The sequence below is a fragment of the Ylistrum balloti genome, unplaced genomic scaffold, assembly GCF_031769215.1.
Source record: "Ylistrum balloti isolate Yb309-2 unplaced genomic scaffold, AGI_CSIRO_Ybal_v1 Utg370566, whole genome shotgun sequence".
NCBI lineage: Eukaryota > Metazoa > Mollusca > Bivalvia > Pectinida > Pectinidae > Ylistrum > Ylistrum balloti.
Window position 1 is genome coordinate 305,009 of NW_026782355.1, and position 18,964 is coordinate 323,972.

Sequence of the window (18,964 nt, forward strand, 5' to 3'; positions counted from 1 at the left end):
GGACTGTCTGTCATTGCGCCCTTACATCAAAGCATTGTTCCTGCTCATTTACTGACAGATGATATAAATGTAGTTTGTTATCTGTGTAATGATAATATGCAGGTCAGTTCTGATTTACTTATTGTCAATTATTTTCATGCTCTCCAAAAAGGTTTTCTTGTTGTCCAGAGTTATGGCCATCTAACTACAAAATTTTTATTAAAATATCAGATCTTATACGGTTGATTGTACAGGCAGATGTTGAATTCTGTTTCAGGTGCTGTACCAATAGTTGTACTGATAGGACATCTATGTCATAGGAGCACATCCCTTTACAAACCAATTATAAATTTCTCTGTGGTTGCCATGGCAGATCATTCGTGTAATCTGGTTTTGATTATAAATCATAATGTTCAGAATTTTTTACAGAATAAATCACATTTGTAGTGAAAACCTAACAATTTCAAATAATTTTTGTAAGTAGGGAAAACTTTTTTTGACTGGCATTTAAAGTCATGTGGTGTTATTTTGGTCTGTGTTACAGTCTCAAGCCAACAAGCTGGTAGATACCTTAATGAAATGCACTCCTCATTATATCCGGTGCATCAAACCAAATGAAACAAAAAAACCCAGAGACTTTGAGGACAGCAGGTGAGAACAATGGGGATATAAAGATAAAACAGTCGTGAAATTTACTGGAAATCCATTAGAAAATATGATAGAACAAAAACAAATGTCCAAGAGCAACATTGTGAATTTTTATCAAAAGTGGTTTTGTAAACTTTCACATTTAAAATGTAATATAGAATAGATAATGCGAAGATATTTCATTTTTGTGTCACAGATAATGCATTGAAATGTTAACACATCTGACCATATATGGTCTATGAGACATGCTGCCTAAGTTACGTAATAATAACATTATATTATGTATTGCAAGTTCAGCATTCAGATTAAAATTTTCAAAAGATTCACGATAAACTAAAATAACTGGGCACATACTTTCCAGTGTTACTATCATCATTAATATACAAGGTGTAACTATTACCAGGCCATTAGTATTGACGTTTAAGAAACACATTTAATCACAGTCACAGTCCATTTAGCCATCAAATTTGGTCATTATAGGATATCAAATTTGTCATATCAACATACCACAAGAAAAATGTTCTAATTAAAAGTACTTCAATTAAAACCATCCTTGTTTGTGTGATAGAGTAAAGCATCAAGTCGAGTACCTGGGACTAAAGGAGAATATACGAGTACGACGGGCTGGATTTGCATACAGGAGGGAATTTTCAAAGTTTTTACGAAGGTAAGGCTTTGTTCTTGAGTGACAACTAGTGTTTACTGAATAATTATCACTTAAAGGTATCAGCTATATAGTGTGTTTGTTATGTGTTCTGTTGCTTCTGAATTTTATCATTAAATCAGTGACTTTAAAAGTCTTTTGTAACCTGTCTGATTAAAGGATGTCCAAACTTCCCCAGTCTTACGCTACCTCTATGTAAACTTTAAATGAATGATCTTGTGTTTTAAATGAATGATCTTGTAAAATAGAATTATTTCTATCACCAAAATTTCAGGTATGCCATTTTGACATCAGAAACCTGGCCAACGTGGCGAGGTGACCCCAGACAAGGAATCAAGCATCTCATGGACACAGTCAACATGGACAAGGACCAATGGCAGCTTGGCAAATCCAAAGTCTTCGTCAAAAATCCAGAATCTGTAAGTGTGATGTAGTGCTGATCTCATGGACCTGTCAGTGAAGCAACATCATTATCTGAAGGACGTCAATCTCACATAAATCTTAAGGGAAGTGATTTTTAGTGGAATTTTAAAGATAAGTCTTCACAACCTTCATTTTTTTTTTGTGCGTAACTGAAGTTGTTGGTGCAGAAGTAGCATCGTTATCATTAACGTATATGTGTGATATATATTCAATACAATTATGTTGCAGCTATTTTTATTGGAAGAAATGAGAGAGCGGAAGTTTGATCACTATGCCAGGAAGATACAGAAAGCATATCGTCGCTATCATGCCCGCAAAACCTACTTCAAGCTGCGAGAGGAGGGTGGGTATTCTGTATAATGTAGTCACTTTTAGTTTTAATTTATAGGTTATATTTTGTATATGAAGTGTTTTTGATATTTATACACCCAGAATGAAAGAATTTGACAATGATTTGAAATGAGGACTTTCAATTTTGTTGATTATATTTTGGATATTTGTATTTCAGTCAAATCTTACAGATTTAGGGAGGATTGATATGATATATTACAATACTAGGATAAGTTGACTTTGTTAATTTATTGTCTAAAAAATAATATCTTCAATTTAAATCTTGTCAATGAAAATGAGTATGTAGTAATCTGTTTTCTTGGTTTTTGTGTTGCAGCTTCAGACATCTTGTTCCAGAAGAAGGAGAGACGTCGCTTCAGTTTGAACAGAAACTTTGTTGGGGACTATCTAGGTCTCGATGATCATCCTGGAATCAGGGCGTTATTAGGGAAGCGAGAACGGGTGGAATTTGCAGATACAGTGCTTAAATTTGACAGGCGTTTCAAGGTTAGTCTTGATGCATTGAAATATGCCTGTCACATACACACTTGCATTCGATTTCTGATCAGTTGATCAACTCTCAAGTCTTAACTAGATAAATAAAACAAGACATTGAAATAAAAAAGAAATTTAAATACCTCATATATTTCTCAGTACCAGCAGAAATAACTTGTTTTTTTAATATACGTAGATGTATCTATAATATATTATAGGATTTTACATGAAGGTATAAATTCCAACTGTGTCCCTTTTAGTCCCCCTGTTCTTCAGAGGTTCTACATATATGGTACAGCTGATAATTTTCATGGGTCAAAATTTTTATGATTTGTTTCTTAAACAATCTAATTATGTTAATGAATAGGAATTTCGTGCTGTGGATGAAAAAAGGACATCTACAAAACATCTCATTTTGACACAGACAAAATTTTTACGATCACATTAATTTAGCCGGAAATGATTAAAATATCATGCCTTTGGAAAGAACTGTCTATAAAGTATTATTATAGAACAATCAACACATTTATACAAAACATTTCAAATACTTTAAGAAGCTGCCTTGAAAACTTTCGTGAAATAATAAGCAGATGCATTACTCTGAAAAATATTACCAGCAAGCATCAAGGAAAATATGATCTGCAACTGCTGAAATCAGTCTTCAAACCTGATTGTAATGACCATGTGATTCAATCCATTCATTATAAAATTTCCTCTGATGGTTAAATTACATACAACACACATTAGGAAAAATATGCATGATGACATCTGATAACACAAAGATCCTTTTTAAATTGAAGGATTTACCTGGTTCTGACCAAATCTCTGTTTTATTTAATTGTGATTATCTTGTAACTTGAAGACTTGGATAACTCAGGAGAATTTTACAATCCCATTGACTTAGAGATAGCAAAACTTGACTTTACCAGGAGAATTTTACAATCCCATTGACTTAGAGATAGCAAAGCTTGACTTTACACGGAGAATTTTACAATCCCATTGTCTTAGAGATAGCAAAGCTTGGCTTTACCAGGAGAATTTTACAATCCCATTGACTTAGAGATAGCAAAGCTTGATCAAGAGACTCAGAAAGTTACAATTGTTTTGCTCGGACAGAATACTTATTTAATGAAATTTATGGCATTACACAATCTTCATTATCTGAGAAACAATGTTGAGGATGCTTGAGAAACAATGTTGAGGATGCTTGAGAAACAATGTTGAGGATGCTTGACAAACAATGTTGAGGATGCTTGAGAAACAATGTTGAGGATGCTTGAGAAACAATGTTGAGGATGCTTGTCAAATTAGATAGTTGATGAATTATGAGAGATACAGATTATCAACAGATTTTAATGAAATATTACTGGTCATACTGCTTATTGTAGAAAAGCTGTAACTTCCATTTCAAATCCTTATCAACCATGTTAATTATCAACAGATTTTAATGAAATATTACTGGTCATACTGCTTATTGTAGAAAAACTGTAACTTCCATTTCAAATCCTTATCAACCATGTTAATTATCAACAGATTTTAATGAGCTGTGAAATATTACTGGTCATACTGCTTATTGTAGAAAAACTGTAACTTCCATTTCAAATCCTTATCAACCATGTTAATTATCCACAGATTGCAAAGCGAGACCTTATCCTCACAGCTAAAAATGTGTACCTAGTCGGAAGGGAAGTGGTAAGTTTGAAAACTGAAGAAGAGAGACTGTCTACCTAGTCGGAAGGGAAGTGGTTAATTTGAAAATTGTAAAAGACAAAGTGTCTACCTACCGGTATTCAGAAGGGAAGTGTTTAGAAAATTATAGAAGACAAAATGTCTTTTCATATTAGAAAGTTGATGAATTATGACAAGTTAAGATTATCTACAGAATTACACAAATTATAAAAATAATGCTTCCATATTTATGTATGTATACATGGATTATATACTTAACACAGGATCATTTTGTGAAGATCTAGGAATTTTAATGAAGTGAAAATTTATCTTGTCAGCAAAGTCATCAATATGTCTTTGTTTACAGATAAAGAAGGGTCCTGAGAAGGGAACAATGGTGGAAGTAATAAAAAGAAGTATACCAATAGAAAATGTAACTCAAGTTTGTATGAGGTAGGTACTAAAGGATAACAGGATCAAGTTTGTATGAGGTAGGTACTAAAGGATGACAGGATCAAGTTTGTATGAGGTAGGTACTAAAGGATGACAGGATCATGTTTGTATGAGGTAGGCACTCAAAGATGGCAGGATCATGTTTGTATGAGGTAGGCACTCAAAGATGACAGGATCAAGTTTGTATGAGGTAGGTACTGAAGGATGACAGGATCAAGTTTGTATGAGGTAGGTACTAAAGGATGACAGGATCATGTTTGTATGAGGTAGGTACTAAAGGATGACAGGATCAAGTTTGTATGAGGTAGGTACTAAAGGATGACAGGATCATGTTTGTATGAGGTAGGTACTAAAGGATGACAGGATCATGTTTGTATGAGGTAGGCACTCAAAGATGGCAGGATCATGTTTGTATGAGGTAGGTACTCCAGGATGACAGGATCAAGTTTGTATGAGGTAGGTACTAAAGGATGACAGGATCAAGTTTGTATGAGGTAGGTACTAAAGGATGACAGGATCAAGTTTGTATGAGGTAGGTACTAAAGGATGACAGGATCAAGTTTGTATGAGGTAGGTACTAAAGGATGACAGGATCATGTTTGTATGAGGTAGGTACTAAAGGATGACAGGATCAAGTTTGTATGAGGTAGGCACTCAAAGATGGCAGGATCAAGTTTGTATGAGGTAGGTACTGAAGGATGACAGGATCAAGTTTGTATGAGGTAGGTACTAAAGGATAACAGGATCAAGTTTGTATGAGGTAGGTACTAAAGGATGACAGGATCAAGTTTGTTTGAGGTATGTACTCAAAGATGACAGGATCAAGTTTGTATGAGGTAGGTACTGAAGGATGACAGGATCAAGTTTGTATGAGATAGGTACTAAAGGATAACAGGATCAAGTTTGTATGAGGTATGTACTCAAAGATGACAGGATCAAGTTTGTATGAGGTAGGTACTAAAGGATAACAGGATCGAGTTTGTATGAGGTAGGTGCTCAAAGATGACAGGATCAAGTTTGTATGAGGTAGGTACTAAAGGATAACAGGATCAAGTTTGTATGAGGTATGTACTCAAAGATGACAGGATCAAGTTTGTATGAGGTATGTACTCAAAGATGACAGGATCAAGTTTGTATGAGGTAGGTACTAAAGGATAACAGGATCAAGTTTGTATGAGGTAGGTACTAAAGGATGACACGATCAAGTTTGTATGAGGTAGGTACTAAAGGATGACAGGATCAAGTTTGTATGAGGTAGGCACTCAAGGATGACAGGATCAAGTTTGTATGAGGTAGGTACTAAAGGATGACAGGATCAAGTTTGTATGAGGTAGGTACTAAAGGATAACAGGATCAAGTTTGTATGAGGTAGGTACTAAAGGATAACAGGATCAAGTTTGTATGAGGTAGGTACTAAAGGATGACAGGATCAAGTTTGTATGAGGTATGTACTCAAAGATGACAGGATCAAGTTTGTATGAGGTAGGCACTCAAGGATGACAGGATCAAGTTTGTATGAGGTATGTACTCAAGGATGACAGGATCAAGTTTGTATGAGGTAGGTACTCCAGGATAACTGGATCAAGTTTGTATGAGGTAGGTACTAAAGGATGACAGGATCAAGTTTGTATGAGGTAGGCACTCAAGGGAAACAGGGTTTTACAACAGTGTCTAACTGTTGTTTGTTTGAGAAATGTACACGAGAAAATAAGAAATTTTCTGTAATGCCTAATTAGAACTTTTCAAAAAAGAAATCTATTTAAAATCAGTGTTTTTCATCATTGTAAATGCTGCTTTGGTTTGTAAAGTGCCCAAAGTATTTTAAAAGACAGAGGAATTTGATATTTTACATTTTACAGCTGAAGATAAGAATCATTTCACAATATAAATTTTAAAGAGAGATTTATATTTCAGTACCCTACAAGATGACTTGTTCGTCCTACATATACAGGACGACTATGCTAGTTTACTGGAATCAGTTTTCAAGACAGAATTCCTCTCTACATTGTCTAAACGCTTCAAAGACAAAACTGGCAGGGAGCTGCGCACACAGTTCAGTGACACGTGAGATTCTTTTTAAGGAGTCGTGTATATTACTGATAGGATAAAATGATGTTGGTCTAATTTAAGGCTATAACAGGGTAAAGTACTCTGAAAGATGCTGGAGAGACAATCTGTGTTAATCATGTTTCTTAATAAAGTGTCATTTACTCATCCCAACAAACCACACCTTTTAAAGTACTTCCTCTTTTAAGAAAATCACCTCTGTTAAGAGACCACCTTTGTTGAATAATAACCTCTGTTAAGACACCAGCTCTGATAGGATATAACCTTTGTTAAGAAATTGCCTTTATTAAGTGATTTGCCTTTGGTGGGAGACCATCTGTGTTAAGACACTGGCTATGTTAAGACATCACTTTTGTTAAGACACCTGTTCTGTTAAGACATAAAATCTGATAAGACATCACCTCTGTTCAGATACCCAATCTGTTAACATAATTTTTGTTAAGACACCACCTGTGCTAAGATACAAACTCTATTAAGACACGATGAGAAATACTAGGAATCCTGGTTACAGCACCAACCATTGTATGACTGAATTACAGGTTAGAATTTCCAATAAAGAAGGAAGGCTGGGGAGGAGGTGGTACAAGATGCCTCAAGTTTAGTAAGCTAGGACAGCCTCAGGACGTAGCTGTGATGAAGCCATCAAGCAAAGTGTTAAATGTCAGTATAGGACCAGGACTTCCTAAGGATTCTCGTAAGTCAGCAGTGTTTTACATTATTATCTATTCATTTTATAAAAATTCTCCATGTAGAATATTTCTTCACCATTTCAGAGCAGGGTCATAAAAAAATCTTAAAAACTGCCTCTAATGTTTGAAATTGGGGTTAACTTAAAAGAAATAAATGAAACACAGAAATTGAAAAGTTTTCTCTTTACTTGTAAATAAGATTTTAAAATTTTTATTTTGGTTTTGTTTTTGCAGGGCCAGGGAAAAAGAAGATGCATGTTAGTAATGGTACCCTGAGGAGGAAAAATCCACCCAGCAGATCTGCTCCCTCAGCACCCCCTCCATCACGAGGGGCTCCACCACCTCCCACATCCAACCCTCCTAGTCTCAGTAAGTACCTAGCACCCCCTCCGTCACAAGGGGCTCCACCACCTCCCACATCCAACCCTCCTAGTCTCAGTAAGTACCTAGCACCCCCTCCGTCACAAGGGGCTCCACCACCACCCACATCCAACCCTTCTCGTCTCAGTAAGTACACAGCACCCCCTCCATCACGAGGGGCTCCACCACCTCCCACATCCGACCCACCTAGTCTAAGTAAGTACCTAGCACCCCCTCCATCACGAGGGGCTCCACCACCACCCACATCTGACCCTCCTAGTCTAAGTAAGTTCCTAGCACCCCCTCCATCACGAGGGGCTCCACCACCACCCACATCCGACCCTCCTAGTCTAAGTAAGTTCCTAGCACCCCCTCCATCACGAGGGGCTCCACCACCACCCACATCCAACCCTTCTCGTCTCAGTAAGTACCGTAAATACCCATCAACTTATCCATTCAAAAGGCACCACAACCACCCTTCCTATTTTGAGTAAGTAATCAGCAACCCCTCGATCACCAGGTGCTCTACCCAAACCCACATTCAACCTTTCTAGTATTTGTAGACTTCTACCTCCTCCCTGCCATCATGAGGAACTCAGACACACCCTCTATAACAAGGGGCTGCATACCTATAGGCATCTGACCCTCCTAACCTCAGTTAGTACCATGGACCCCCACCATCATTAGGGATTTAACCTCATCTATTCCATCTTGCCTTAATTATTATCTTGCATCCCTTCTACACTAAGGGCTCCATCTCACTCACATTCAATGCTCCTAATCTCTCCTCCTCTCAAGCAGTTTTGATGAAATCTACCAATCCTACCACTCACAAATATTACAAATGCATTATGCACACTGAACAGGGAATGAAATGAAATACCACACAACACAAAGGATAAGCTATCATTACCATTATGCTTCTTTACATAATACCTGCCACCTAGAAACTCCTTCTGGTTTCACCACTGTTAAAAAAATGTACCTTTTCAAATCTAACCATGCCTAAATCAACTAGTTTTTGATGCACAATTTAGATTAGTGCTTGGACTGTGTGTCGCTGTTATAAAATTGCTAATGATTTCCATTGATGAACAATAAAGTGTTTGGTTCTATCCTGTTTGGCTGAGTCATTAAAACTCTTTCATTTAACACAGGTTTGATAGCCAGAGTGAAACATTTCTTTCTTCTGACCAAAAATCCAGGTGGACTTCAGATTTATACTTTGATGGTGTTGGTTTATTGTAGTATGAATGTTATGTATCTGTGCTGTTTGGCACCTGAATGTGATCCATTCCAGCTACATACGGGTCATCAAGTGTGTTAAACATAATAATAGACATCTCTAGATTGAAGATTTATTCTAAAAAAACTTGTATTTGACTTTCAGGTAACCGTCGATCTCGTCGCCTCAGTGACAAAACACCGTCATTACCTCGAGATGGTGCTCAGAAGAAGGCTAAGAAGATAAATGAGGCTCTGATGAACAATAACAATAATTTCATGGCAACACCAGATGCTGGTTACTCAGGGTAAGCACTGTCAGAGTTATGTTCCTTCAGTTATTATATTTTTAGATAACTTTAATATGTGATACATGAAGAATTTACATTGTTTCAAATTTTCACTGTTACCACTCAGGCTGAATCAAAACAAACTTCGTATCTTGTTGACTTTTCTGTGATAATGCTGTATCTTTCACTTTGAAAACAGAAACATAATTCTATTGACTAACCAATTACTCTGTTTACTGTATACTTTGTTATCATAAACTGCCATGATTATAATACACTGACTATAGGTTGTCATTGAGATGTTGTAATATGTATACTGTCCTGTCTATTAGTCTACAGCGTATTGACGAAGAACGAATGAGAGAGTAAGTTTAACATTAACACAAATTTTGTCTGTCTGATAACACCTGTTAACATCTGGCAATAAGCCCATACCTGATAATAAGCCCACCAGTGGAGATTGAAGTTCATTTATAGCAATAACAAATAAGATTTCATCATCCTGAAAAGACCTCATCTCACAGCTTTCGTTCACTGTTTTTGTGCACTCTCCACCCCCCTCCCCCTTCCCATATAGTTCTCTCTCTCGGGCTTATTTCCAGATAAATACCAGAATACAGGCGAGCCTCAAAAGTCCAACAAAATAGTTTCAAAAAACTGCTAGATCAGTTCAGTAGTACAATTTTATAAAAGCAAGAAATTGTCAATTGTCTTGTTGTGATACTGGCTATAGAGTGGGCATTCATGAAAGCAGCTGAATAGTAGGACACTAAAAATAGTGGTGGCTGGTACCTGGGATTTTATTCAGATAAGTGACGGCTGGTTAATGGGCAAATCAGATAAGTTGCAGGTTGAAAGTGGAACATTAGAAATAGTGCAGCTGGATGATAACATGATGTTAAGTGGTGGTTGCATAACAGAACATTCAGGTTTGTGGCAGCTGGAGAGCGGGACTTACAAGTTAGTCCAACTAGATCATGGGACATTTAGACAAGTAGTGGCTTGATGGTTTATTGGTGTTGGCTGAATAATGGGACATTCAGATTAGTGCTGACTAGAAATGGGACATTTAGATTAGTGGCAGCTGAAGAGTGGGACGATCAGATTAATGGGCACTGGAGACAGGGACAATAAGATTGGTGGGCACTGGAGAGTGGGACGATCATATTAGTGGGCACTGGAGAGTGGGACAATCAGATAAGTGGGCGCTGGAGCTTGTGGCAATCATATTAGTGGGCACTGGAGGGTGGAACAATCAGATAAGTGGGCACTGGAGGGTGTGGCAATCATATTAATGGGCACTGGAGGGTGGAACAATCAGATTAGTGGGCACTGGAGGGTGGGACAATCAGATTAGTTGGCACTGGAGAGTGGGACGATCATATTATTGGGCATTGGAGAGTGGGACAATCAGATAAGTGGGCACTGGAGGGTGGGACAATCAGATTAGTGGGCACTGGAGAGTGGGACAATCAGATTAGTGGGCACTGGAGAGAGGGACGATCAGATTAGTGGGCACTGGAGAGTGGGACAATCAGATAAGTGGGCACTGGAGAGTGGGACAAGCAGATAAGTGGGCACTGAAGGGTGTGGCAATCATATTAGTGGGCACTGGATAGAGGGACGATCAGATTAGTGGGCACTGGAGAAAGGGACGATCAGATAAGTGGGTACTGGAAGATGGGACAGCCAGATTATTGGGCACTGGAGGTGGGACACAGAAGTGGGCACTGGAGGTGGGACAGAGAAGTGGGCATTAGAGAGTGGGACAATAATATCAGTGCCAAGTAAAATCAACATGGCTGGAATTGAGAGGCTAAACTGTATATGCTTTTGTGCTTTTACTGTCGTGTGATTCACCAACTGGAAGGCCGAGGGCATGTAATTTTGTTGTGTGTGTACATTTTCGTTTTATTAGATAACTCACTACAATGTAACTATGAAGTGACTTTTTCAAACTATCCAAATTAATTTAATGGTTCCAAATTTTTTCGTTTGAAAGTCTTTTAATCAGATGCATTCATTTGAAACTTTTAGAGTGATGTGAGATATTATGAAACATCAGGAGGCAAATATACAAATGGAGGTTTCAGAAGATTGCAGTAGCTTTGTTAAAAAAAAGACAGTAAATGTAATGTGATTTTAAATATCAATCCATGATATCTATGAAGAAATGTGTTTTTGACAAGAAGACTGTAATCCTGGCTTAAGAATAGAATATTTTCTGTACGTTAATTTTATTGACAAGCGAACAAGTTACTGCTGTTGACATAGAGTGGTTCAGACTCAGTTGATTAAGTCTGTTTACTTAGTCTTGCATGAAATGTATGCCTTTATTTAAGGATGTCATTAAGTAAAGGTATATTGGCATGAGCACTCAGATAATGCATGGTTATATAAGACCATGAGAACAGAAGACAGGTTACAGAATTCAGTCTTAAATTAAAAATGCCATGAAATTGAGGAAAGAACACAGTGTAAAATATAAAATGGCAGTCAGTTATCTAAATATAAATTGTAATTAAACTGTAAAGATGTTTTATTTTGACAAACTGCTCACTTAGTGCAATAACAGTCAGAGGGATCATGAGACCATGCTTAGACTGTTCCTATCTTCTAAACAGATTCTTTTTATTTCCTAAAATACACTTATGTCTGCATAAAATCTCATTGTGTGGAATATTTTGAGAATTAATTGATATGGTGAAAACTTACCCAGTAACAATTCCTTACAAGGAATTAAATATGAATTAAAGGGAGGCAATCCAGAGAAATGGATGATTGGTATGTAAGTGTTGTTGGTGGTGGTATTATTGATAGTAAGGTTTGTCATTAGGTTAAAGGTCAGTAATAATGTCATATAAAACATCAGACCATATGAAAAATATCTGTTAGTAATTTCGATGAATCGTTTAAACTTTCAGATTTCTCTCAAAAGAATAATCTGTGAGAGCTCAGTATGAAAAGTCCAGAAGTTGTAAAAAGAACAAAATTGTAAAATTGGATACCTGGTGTTTAACATAAATAGCTCTCATCTCCAAATGACCAAAATGATGAAACTTGAAAACTTTGATTGGCAATATGGTTTTATATGATATACTGCCTTTAGGAAAAGGATCTTTTTAGAGTCATGAAATAAGTTTGATATTTTTAGAAATATGTTATGTCTGGATTAAGCGGTTTGTTTGTCAGAATGGTAGATCAATACACTTTGGGGTAACTGTCAAAACCAGGAGTGATTTTCTGTTAATGATGTTCTATATGGGTTTAATTTGATGTTTGTAGTCTCTGATGTAGTGATGTAGACTTGTACCATGGAGTAGGGATACAGCATGACACTGCCTGATACTCAGGCCATTACTGTATTTAACCTACAATAAGTTCAGGAAACAGACATACTGATCAGTTCTCAGGAGGTGAACTGATTGTATAGCAATAAAATTGCAGTGATTGTCGGTTATTATTTTGCTAAAAAATACCTGATATATATGTTTACTTTGATTATCAGGCCCAGACTTATTGCTGGATAAATATGGGGTTGATATTTTGTGTTTTGTTGATATTAAATAAATACCTCATGTACCTACCAAACTGAGGCTGTGATCACAGCACTTAGTGGTGACTTAAGCCGAACAAAGTACCTACCAATCTGAGGCTGTGATCACAGCACTTAGTGGTGACTTAAGCTGAATAAAGTACCTACCAAACTGAGGCTGTGATCACAGCACTTAGTGGTGACTTAAGTCGAACAAAGTACCTACCAAACTGAGGCTGTGATCACAGCACTTAATGGTGACTCAAGCTGAATAAATGATACCTTTATTTTTAGGTAAGATGTACACTGATTGAGCAATTAGTTTGAGATAGTTTTACTGATATCATTGAAATTAATTCTGTGATAATTATTGTGAAACTTTTAGAAAACATTGCAAACCTGTCTAGATGTTGTACTCCCCATAAATATTGTTGTGAAGAAGAAAAATGGTGTTTTCACATGTAAGACCTGGTGGGATATTTTGCCAAGTTGTAACCATTTAAATTTTGAGAATTTCAAAGCAAAAATAAAGATTAAAACGAAAAAAATAGAAACTACATGGATCAAACATGGGAAATTTAGACTTGCTGGCACATACTATATCAGCATTAAAAGCTGTCATTACACTTGGTCAATATGACAAATACTGGAAAAGGGAAGTAACTCTAGGCCAGAGAGCTCCTGTAATGGTATTGTTAGTGTTGTGACGAATACATTGATACTATACTTTATAAACTGCTTTAAAATATACAATAATCTTAGAAAATTAAATTTTCCTTTTCAGCATATTTAAGGTAATTGTGATTATGTCGGGTAAAGTCTCTAATCAGTAGTTTACATATTTTTAATATCATATAATTATATATAGCTTATTTCAATACTTGATAGGAATTTAATTCATTACTGTGCTAAATTTCAATTCTCATTAGATTTGATTCAGCATTAAATCATGTAGACTAATGTTTTTTCAAGAAAAAATATTTAAAGCATATTTTATCAGTTCTACCAAATGCATTAATGTTTAACTATTTCAGAACTATTGCGGACATTAAAAAATTTGCTATTTCATGACTACTGAGGGCATTAAAAAGAGTGCTATTTCAGGACTACTGAGGGCATTAAAAAAAGTTATTTCAGGACTACTGAGGGCATTAAAAAGAGTTATTTCAGGACTACTGAGGGCATTAAAATGATTGCATTTAGGACTACTGAGGGTATTAAAAAGATTGCTATTTCAGGACTACTGGGGGTATTAAAAAGAGTTATTTCAGGACTACTGAGGGCATTAAAATGATTGCTATTTCAGGACTACTGAGGGCATTAAAATGATTTCTATAAAAGATTGCTATTTCAGGACTACTGGGGGTATTAAAAAGATTGCTATTTCAGGACTACTGAGGGCATTAAAATGATTGCTATTTCAGGACTACTGAGGGCATTAAAATGATTGCTATTTCAGGACTACTGAGGGCATTAAAAAGATTGTTACAGAAAAAAGATGGACATTACTGTTGAGTACAAATAAAACAGAATGTAATGAGGTCTATAAATAGATAGCAGAAATAAATAATTTACATTGCATTGTGTATTTTTTTAATTGTGTTCATGGAGATAAGTGGAAAGTTAGCGTCAACATAATTTGTGAAAATAAATGGGAACATTAGGGTTAACATGTTTGTAGAAGTAAGTGGAAACGCAAGAGTCAACATGTTTCTGGAAATAAGTATAAAATTTAGGATCAGATGGTTACTAGAAATTAAAGGTTATTATCAACTTATACTTAAAGATAAGTGGAAAGGTTAGGGTCAACATGTTCTTTGATGTTATTGGAAAGGTTGAGATTACGTGTTTCTAGAAATAAGTCGGAAGGTAAGAGCCAACTTTTTCTTAAAAGAGATAATTTGTTCAAGGAAACACTTGTGATGATACAAAATAATTTAACTTCGAAAGTTCACTATTTTTGCTGTTTTCAGTGTACAAAGGAACAGATCTAGTACCAAAAAGCCCAGTCCTGGCGGGGGACGTCCTAAACCCCCAGCTGCACCCAAACCGAAGCCTGCTTTCCCTCAGTGTCGATGTCTGTATGCCTACGATGCCCAGGATGTTGATGAACTAAGCTTCAATGAAGGAGATGTCATAGAAATAGTTAAAGAAGGTATTGATATCAAACGCTTTACTGATCTTGTCAGGAGACATCATAGAAATAGTTAAAGTATTAATTTCAAACACTTCACTGATCTTGTCAGGAGACATGATAGAAATAGTTAAAAAAGGTATTGATATCAAACGCTTGACTGATCTTGTCAGGAGACATCATAGAAATAGTTAAAGTATTAATTTCAAACACTTCACTGATCTTGTCAGGAGACATGATAGAAATAGTTAAAAAAGGTATTGATATCAAACGCTTTACTGATCTTGCAAGATGTCATAGAAATAGTTAAAGAAGGTATTGATATCAAACACTTTACTGATCTTGTCAGGAGATCATCACAAATTCTGGTTCCCTCCTTTAGCTGATTAAAAGCATAAAGATTGAACCCTGTATTGGTCAAGTGGCAAGTGCATAACATACTCTTTTTACCAGAACATCTAGGATTCAATCAATTCTTTAATAGTTTAAAGTGTGAAGACCTTCACACCCTTTTATTCTGACAAGCAAAAGTGATTCATATAAGCTGATCAAAATTCTTCCATGATTGTCATAAAGAAAAAAATGTTATGTTTTTTGTTGTTTTTTATTGCACATGTAGGAAATGGTGAAATATATGGTAGAGATATGTAGACCAAGCAATATTCACTTATAATAACGATAACTGTTAAACAGATTTTGATTTTTAATAAAAGAACTTTGTAAATTAATTTGCTTCTTGAATGTGGAATTCAAACTTTTGAAATCCTCAGAGGCAACCGGCTGGTGGACAGGGAAGCTGCGAGGAAAACAGGGCCTGTTTCCAGCCAACTATGTGGAAAAGCTGTGATAGGCTGCAGAGCTCTGATCTCCAGGACATTCCTATAGAAACTATGCAACATTTGTTACAAAGTGCTGACCCATGATAGGGTTTGTTGGTATGATAAAGAGAGAGTTATACTATAGCTTACTATGAGGGCCAACAGTTCTGTGATAGAACAAGGGACTGTAATGTGGAAATAGGGCGCCAGATGGCCGGTCGTATCAAATGATAGCACTATACCTCATAGGGTCGGTGAAGTCACAGTCACTGTAATACTGAGTCAACAGTATTCTGTACTTGGTGTGTTTGTCTCCATACATTTTCTATGGATCATGAAGAGATATACATTTATCATCATACATATACTGACCATTGTTACTGTGGGGTAGGAAAGGCTTATAAAGTCCATCTTTTGCCTATATGATGTATAGATATTGTATCAGATTTTGTATTCCTTATACTGCCATTATCTTATCCAGATCAGGTATAATACAAGAGTTAGGCGATTTGTCAGACAAGAAAAGACAAAAATGTGCACAAGTGAAAAAACCAGAAATCAAATTGAAAAATTTGTTGAACTTTCAATACAAAATTAATATTTCTGCAGTGTCTATTTGAGATATTGTCTATAATAGGTAGTTATGCCTTGTAAAGTACATGCCCAGGTACAAAATGAGAGGACATATAAAGTTAGACTGCTAAGTACAATGGATAAATCTATATAAAGCTCCTACCTTATGTAACATGTAGGTAAATGAAGCCAGCTAGAATTAACCACTATAAGTTTAGGTACAGTCATAGTATTTTACATGTGAGAGTGATTGTGATGTATTTGACTTTAACATTTGTTTTAATTCAGCATATTCACCTTATGCACTCGCTTTGTCTGTGCTTGTTATTTGATGCCTTATGTACTTCACATGTTGTATGTACTGCCTCCAGGGAAAGTGTGGATGTTTTCACAGAAGGTGTGGTTGTCATGGCATCTCTGTAACCATAGATGTGGATGTTGTCATGGTATTGCTGTAACCCTAGCAGGTGTGCACATTGTCATGGCATCTCTGTAACCATAGACGTGGATGTTGTCATGGTATTGCTATAACCATAGCAGGTGTGGACATTGTCATAGCATCTCTGTAACCATAGAAGCTGTGACTGTTGTCATTCCATTGCTGTGATCATAGTAATAGTTGTGGCTGTTATCATGGCATCACTGTAACCATAGAAGGTGAAGATATTGCCATGGCATTTCTGTAACCATAATTGCCATGGTATCACTATAACCATAATTGCCATGGCATCACTGTAACCATAGAAGGTGAAGATATTGCCATGGCATTTCTGTAACCATAATTGCCATGGCATCACTATAACTATAATTGCCATGGCATCACTGTAACCATAGAAGGTGAGGATATTGTCATGACATTTCTGTAACCATAATTGCCATGGCCTCAATATAACCATAATTGCCATGGCATCACTGTAACCATAGAAGGTGTAGCTGTAGTTGCACAATTGGAAATCAAATTTAAAATTATATAATACTTGTGTTAGATTCTGGTAAGATCCAGCTAGTGTATTTAAAGTTTTAATACTGAACTGAGAGAGATCCTCAGAAATGTCCTGTACAAAATAGTCATAAGTAATTGAAATTTAGCGCGACAGTTAGCAAAACACTTATGTAGATTTGAGGAGAAAATTTGATATTTTTCTGTCTATGCAGTGATTAGTATGATGTCCAGAAAAGTTCCCATATCTATTTTCAATATACAATACAGATTTGTATTTTCTGAACAAAGCAAATGATTATCATTTATATTTCCATCATCACATTAAGATATCATATGTTTTTGAAGAATATATGTTACAATTTTTTCAATTTCCTGTCAGATTTGAAGAAATGTATAGAAGTCCTGAAGAAGTCTGTTGATTACATTTACATGCCGTCCTCTGTATGTTTCTATGGTTATATTCCACACATATAAAACACATAGTGTGCCTTAGTTTGAAGTAAAATTCATATCATATGAATATTGAATATCATCAATTTTACTACACTACAGCACATTGTACTAGATAACACAATTATTATAGAAGATAGTACCATTATCCTGTGTTACTACATATATATACCAAGTAATTTGTATCACAATAAATGTATTTTATCAATTGTCAGCAATCATATGATATAGTGCTGTAATATTGAAAATATCTTAAACATATACAAGTACAACATTTTTAATTTTTTATCAAAACTCGGTAAAAATTACTGCCCAAAATAGACAATTACTGTAAAAGTCAACAAACTACCACTGATATCGGTTAACATGTTCATCATTCTAACAAGTTACAGCATATCAGCTAATTATTTCAAATATTATTTCATTTTTTTATCTTATTATAATTTTGATTAAATTGAAATTATAATCTAGATACAATATTGATAGATATATAAGGAGTTAAGCCTCTATCAGTAAAAAATTACAAAGTAAATAATGGAAACAACATTATTCATAAAGAATTATTTTTAATATATACAATTTACATGGCCTGCTGTCTGACTCAGTGTTAACAACCAAATTGTGCCATAGGCTTACTTGTATATGACAAAGTAGCTTATACATATACATATTCCAGTGTAAACTTTGTAGTACAGGTACATTTGTATAATAGCTATGGAAGCTAATGTTCCTTCTGAGATGAACTATGATGTGTAGGGAAATACAAATATAACTGTACAACATTGTAGGATTTTGTTTACACAAATGTCTCAGAAGATATGTAATACAAGTTGTATAAATTTATAAGAGCTGTTTTGGAATTCTACTCTTGGGTATGTTTTATTACTTTGTTGATGTTAAATCACCATTTTATAAAGGAGGACCCTTTATATTAATGATAACAGAAATTTGTTTATGTGTTTATACAAGTGTATATACATTCTTATGTAGCGAGGTAGAATAATGTACTGGTATAGAAATGTAGTATATTCTCTAAAACATAATAAGATTATATAATAGATGTAGGAAAGACAAGATACGGGGCATCAGGAGATAATCAGAATTATCTAGTTATAGAGGACCTACATATAAAAATTCTGTTCAGCCTCACTAGCTGTAATACAACTTACCGGTTAGATAAAGCAGAAATATTGTGAAAGATGTCACTGTTGATCAAAGATG

At 35.5% G+C, this 18,964-nt stretch overlaps 1 protein-coding gene across 1 annotated transcript in view; it reads left to right on the plus strand.

Moving 5' to 3' along the window:
- The window catches only part of LOC132556358 (unconventional myosin-Ie-like), a 40,485-nt gene extending 22,338 nt beyond the window's left edge, over positions 1 to 18,147 (plus strand). Inside the window, exons 17-30 of the mRNA XM_060220763.1 lie at positions 524 to 630; positions 1,196 to 1,294; positions 1,566 to 1,710; positions 1,943 to 2,057; positions 2,382 to 2,551; positions 4,172 to 4,231; positions 4,575 to 4,660; positions 6,575 to 6,724; positions 7,267 to 7,421; positions 7,651 to 7,785; positions 9,167 to 9,308; positions 9,623 to 9,655; positions 14,799 to 14,980; positions 15,730 to 18,147. Coding sequence (XP_060076746.1) covers positions 524 to 630; positions 1,196 to 1,294; positions 1,566 to 1,710; positions 1,943 to 2,057; positions 2,382 to 2,551; positions 4,172 to 4,231; positions 4,575 to 4,660; positions 6,575 to 6,724; positions 7,267 to 7,421; positions 7,651 to 7,785; positions 9,167 to 9,308; positions 9,623 to 9,655; positions 14,799 to 14,980; positions 15,730 to 15,806 — 1,656 coding nt within the window. The 3' untranslated portion in view covers positions 15,807 to 18,147. The remainder of the gene's footprint in view (positions 1 to 523; positions 631 to 1,195; positions 1,295 to 1,565; positions 1,711 to 1,942; positions 2,058 to 2,381; positions 2,552 to 4,171; positions 4,232 to 4,574; positions 4,661 to 6,574; positions 6,725 to 7,266; positions 7,422 to 7,650; positions 7,786 to 9,166; positions 9,309 to 9,622; positions 9,656 to 14,798; positions 14,981 to 15,729) is intronic.
- The last annotated feature ends 817 nt before the right edge of the window (positions 18,148 to 18,964 follow it).